Source organism: Calliphora vicina, chromosome 2 (assembly GCF_958450345.1).
Source record: "Calliphora vicina chromosome 2, idCalVici1.1, whole genome shotgun sequence".
NCBI lineage: Eukaryota > Metazoa > Arthropoda > Insecta > Diptera > Calliphoridae > Calliphora > Calliphora vicina.
In genome coordinates this window covers 3,736,580-3,742,111 of record NC_088781.1, presented here as the reverse complement: position 1 = coordinate 3,742,111, position 5,532 = coordinate 3,736,580, and the positions used below count along the sequence as shown (strand labels likewise).

Here is a 5,532-nt window from a genome sequence, read left to right as displayed (position 1 = left end):
GCTGTCTTTTTGGTATAAAAGATACCAAAAGTTGATCTAAAGTCATCACAAGTTTTATTACATTTAACGCAAACAGTTGTGTGGTAAAACAATCACGTTCAATACAACCAACTCAAAACGCAGTATCATCTACTAAATAAATACAGCAACCAACTAAAAGGATCAATAAAGTTTTCCGTGTGTGCGAATATTGACAACGCTTTTTCAGTTTTATTACCTGAGTGCACGTGTTTAAGTGAAAATAATTTCATAAACAAAAAAGAAAAGTGTTGATCACCAAAGTTTTTGAAAGTTTATTAAACTCATTTACAAATTAACAAGTTTTTAATAAGAATATGAAGTGGGTAGGTTAAAGCAAACGCAAAAATAAATGCTTAAAAAAATAAGTTTAATAAAAGAAACATTAACTGTACTGGGTTGTTAAGCCCATCACTCATTTTATAAATTCAGTTTGGAACAAAAAAAAATGTTATAAAAATGTTAAGCTTCAATGGAGAAAAACCCAGAAAAGCGTAGAAGAAAAATCACAGAAAACAATTGAAAATGTCCCTTCCAGCACAAAACTCATAATTCATATAAAAATGTGAACGTGTCCATGCATCCTTAGATATTTATAAAAGGACAATCATCTTTCTGTCAGCTTAAATGTTTATTAAAACAACAACTTTTATAAAAAAAAATAAATAAAAACATACAAAATCAAAAAGAACTTGTAACGAACAAAAAACTCCCTAAACAGAAACTACAACATAAAAGTTGTGTTTTAAACATAACAACTTCTAAAGAAACTATAAAGATCTTTAAAAATATATATTATAGAAAACATTTATCTAAGGATATGTTTCCAGTGTGTTGTAGTGTATTGTAATCTCCAAGTACTCATATGTACATTTTTGTATTTATTCATATATACTTGAAGAGCTAACAAGCTTAAGGACAACATCCTTAGTTTTTTTTAGTGATAGAGTGCATAAAAATATGAGTAAAAGATGAATTTATGATGACACCAATTCATATAATGGCACTTTTTTATTTTACTCTAAATTCCTTACATACCAAATGTGCAAACAAATATACATGTGTATGTATGTATACAAACATATATATTCTTAAATACACATACTCTCTCATATAGTAAACTAACTTTAACAAGACCCCGAAATATATGACGTGCGTGAACATTTTTACAAAAGAGGATTTTTTTTATTTCGTTTTTCTCTTTTTATGAAACTAGAGATGTAAGTATTCCATATAAAGCCATCATCATCCTCGTCATCTTAACAAAATTCTGGCCATCATATTTCCACACATGAACATTGAGAAGAATGAGAGGAAAAATACAGCAGAAAAAGATTTCCTTTATAATTTCCAAACAGAAATAAAAATAGAAAACATCTGCTTGGGGGGGAAATGAGCTAAAGAAAATGAGAGTTTACAAAATAATAATCTTTAACAAAGAGATCAAAATTTCTGAAAGAACACTGCAAGAAAAAAGACTTTCAATAATATTAAAACAGGATTTGAAACATTTCATTTAGTTATTGATTGAAACACTACAAAATTTTGTTTAAACCATCATAATATATTAGGACATTATGAACCTAATAGCAGACCATTTGAATCCCCAAATATTTAAATGTGAAATTATTCACATATTTTCATATTAGACAATTCTGATAAAAAAAAATAGTTTTTCAACTTTGTATCAGGTCAAACATATATATTCGGAGTTCAAATGAATATCTAATCAAAAATAACAAAACAATCTAATACCTTTATATCGCAAAAGTCTTAGGAAATATCGAACATTGTAAAGATTAGCCCACTTTTACTTTAAGCTGAAAGCTTCGTTTTCCAGTGTATTTGCCCATCAACTACATACATATATATAATTGTAACTTTGAGTTACAAAGACTCAAAGTCATAAAAAGTTTTTATTATTAAATAAATACACATACAATACAATGCAATATACAATGCACTAGCATTACAATCACATCAGAATTTTTTTTGTTGCATCTCCTTTCTTAATGCCATTTTTATGGCATCAAAACGAGGCAAATGAGTTCTTCGCAGTGCAATTTCAAACACAATTCTTAGTTTACAATTTTGTTTCGAGTTTAGCTAGAATTTTTATGGATTTTTACAACAGTTTGTTTTCAATTTTGTAGTTTATTGCTTGCTTGTGTTTGAGTGTGCTGGCTGGCAACATTGTCAGAGCTTCGTATCCAGCTCTGCACGCATTGCATTTTGCCCAACAGAAAGCGGCATTGGGTCAACAAGACCAGCAGCATTCCTCGTCGTTGGAACAACAAAACTCTGACTCATCGGAATTGGGAAATGAATTGGGCTCCACTGTTACCTCATCGGAAGATTATGATGCTCATCCTCAGTATAGTTTTGCTTATGATGTCAGAGATTCGTTGACCGGTGATGATAAGCAACAGGAAGAGAAGCGTGATGGTGATGTGGTACAAGGACAGGTGAGAGGTTTTATGCTAAAACCAAAGTAAGTTTCTAATTCTTATGACCTTTTCCATAGTATTCCCTAATTGAACCCGATGGCACTCGCAGAGTGGTTGAATACACAGCCGATGATATCAATGGTTTCAATGCTGTCGTTTCCAAACAAATGTTAGATGAACAACAACGTCTACGTGCCTCCGCTGCTGCTGGTACCTCCTCTTCTTCACGTTACAACAGCATTGAAGTCTTACAATCTCAACTGCAAGCTCATGCCATTGCCGAAGCTCAAGCCCAAAGTGCTGCCTACGCTGAAGCTCAAGCCTTAGCCGAAGCTCAAGTTAGAGCTGAAGCCATGGCTCAATCGCAACAGAATTCCCAGGCTGAACAACAGGCTAGATCTCAAGCTGAAACACAGGCACGCTCTCAGGCTCAACATTTGATGGAACAATTCGAACAGCAGTACAAGCAACAACAGCAGCAACAATTGCAGCAACAACAATTGCAACAGCAGCAATTACAATTGCAAGCCCAACAGCAATTACAACGTGCCCAACAGCAGCAACAACAACAATTATTGCGCACCCAATTGCAACAATCCCAAGAACGTTTGACCAACGAACAAGCCTTACTACTCTCCCAATCTCTGCCCAGCCAAGCATTAGGACACAGTGTACACGCCACCGTAGTATCGCATCCACCAACTCTATTGTCACGCACTCCCACTGGCTCCGTATTTGCTCAGGCCCGCGATATTTCAGCTCTAAAGGACATACGCGACAATACAGCTCGCCTTACCATCGAACGTACCGCCCAGCCCCAGATTGTTATTACTCAACCTGCCAGTGCCACCGTTCAAGCTTCAGTCATACACTCTCCCTTGTCATTGTTGGACACAGCTAGTGCCAGTGCTTTGAATGGTAATGGTTTAAGAGGCAGTTCCTTGATCTCAACCAGAATTACCAGCAATGGTCGTACTACCGGCAATGGAAACTTGCTATTGAATGGTAATGGCAGACGCACCAGCGAACAATTGTTAGAAGAACTGGAGAGTAATGAATTGCAAAATTCCCTTGGCCGTCATTCAACTGCCACTAGCTCGGCCAGTATTAGAATCTTGAATGGTAATGGCAATGGTGAAGAAAGCACTCTTCGTAATGGCAATGGAAACGGTAATGGTAATGGACATGACAATGGTAACGGTAATGGTAATGGCAACGGTAATGGCAATGGCAACGGCCTCAGTCATGGCAGCAATGGCAACGGTAATGGTAATGGCAACGGTCGCTATACTTTAGATGACAGTTTGGAATTGCGTTTGAATGCCCACAATAGCAACGGCTTAAGAAATGCCTTGCGTCAGCAACAAACCAGACGTTTGCAAACCATTTACACCAACGGTAATGGCAACGGCAATGGTAATGGTAACGGTAAAGCTTTATGGTAAATCAAATCCCTCTTTACAAATGAAAATTCCGTTTAAAAAAACAAAACAACCATTTAGGACGAAAACAGCAACAACGATCACAATTAGTTTATAGAAAATACAAAAAAACAAAAACAAACACTCAAGGCATTAATGACTCTACCCTACGCCCGGCTAACTCTAACAGGACTATGCGTTTATTGACATTCGTTTCATTTTTTTTACATATTTCCTTAATATTTAGTTTCTTAAGCTTTAGTTTTAATTGAAAAGCAAAATGTTTGTGTTTTTTATGTTTCTCACTTTTTTATATACATACTTACATACATATATTTAACTACTAATTTAAGTTATTTGTTACTAATCAAGGGATTTTGGGTTTTAATTTTTTCATATTTCATTAATATCAATACACTGATAATAACAACAACAAAAAAACTAACTAACTAACTGACAAACTATCTTACATAATCCTAAAACTACTCATTACACAATAATTACGCTTTTTGTTTACTTAACAAAATACATTTCTTCCGTTCTGTTTGGTTTTCCTTAAAACTCTCTCTCTACTTTCAACTTCTTTTCTTTTATTTATTTAATAACAACAAAAAAAACAAGTTATGTTCAGACTTTGGAAGTAAATATAAATCTTTTTGACAAATATTTTTGCAGCATTTATCATTTAACAAACACAAATATTTATCTTATTTTCTTTCTTACTTTTAATACTCTGTTTAATACTACATACATTTTTCCCTTTCGAACATTAAATGCACAAAATTCTTAAACAGAAAACCAAGTCGGTGCAGATGGTAACAAAACCCTACAAGCCAGAAAATAATATACAACCAATTTTAAACCTCTAAATAAAACAACGACTTCAATGTCCTTTGAAATGGAAAACTCTTTAGCAGCAACTTTTGGGAATCTGATCCATTGCGGTTAACAGTGAAAAGATTTAAATTCAGATTTCTACATTTCTAAATGGCTACAATAAGCGACGACGTTTTACCTTTTGAAAAACAAACGACTTGGTTGTCTGTCTACAACTACAAAATTTACAACATCTTTATGCTCGAATGTTTGTAAACAAATCAAGAAGAAACAACAAGGATCTAATGCATCTCTTACAATGATTACCGTTTCTTTTCATACACAAACACTCACACATGTTTACATAAACATACATACATACATTTATATACTAAACATTATTTTTGTCATGTTAAACACATATTTATCTATTTACTTATTTATTTATTTATATTTACATTCATGTTTTACACTAACTACTGTTTTTATTTCATCTTGTTCTCTTCTCTCACATCTTCTCTCACACTTAGTACACACGCAAACAAACAAACTATTTTTCTCTCTTTCGTTTCCTATTTGTTTAAATGTGTATTTACTAATACTTCTTCTGTTATTTTCTTTAGTTTGTAGTTCATAAGCTAAGTTTAGAAAAATGATTGCATCCTAAAAAAAGCATTAAAAAAACAAATAAAATATATTTTTTGCAACACAATTGCAAAAAAAAAACTTTTTATTGTTTATTCCTATTCTGTGAACTCTTAAAGGTCTTCTTACTTTTCAGTTCTTATTGTTATTGTGGAGTCTGTTTGCATTTAAACTATGAAACCATT

The 5,532-nt window shown here is 33.2% G+C and overlaps 1 protein-coding gene across 1 annotated transcript; it reads left to right on the top strand.

Moving 5' to 3' along the window:
- The first annotated feature begins 335 nt into the window (after positions 1-335).
- Crys (Crystallin) lies at positions 336-4,175 on the top strand. Its single transcript, XM_065502702.1, has 4 exons — positions 336-344; positions 2,172-2,483; positions 2,543-3,728; positions 3,762-4,175. Exons 1-4 carry the CDS (start codon positions 336-338, stop codon positions 3,908-3,910), a joined length of 1,656 nt encoding a protein of 551 aa, XP_065358774.1. The 3' UTR covers positions 3,911-4,175.
- Positions 4,176-5,532: the final 1,357 nt, after the last annotated feature.

Excerpts from the sequence above, each read along its gene's own strand:
- Crys (XM_065502702.1), top strand. Across the intron at positions 2,484-2,542 it reads GTGATGTGGTACAAGGACAG|TATTCCCTAATTGAACCCGA; the intron begins GTGAGAGGTTTT and ends CCTTTTCCATAG. Across the intron at positions 3,729-3,761 it reads TCATGGCAGCAATGGCAACG|ATGACAGTTTGGAATTGCGT; the intron begins GTAATGGTAATG and ends GCTATACTTTAG.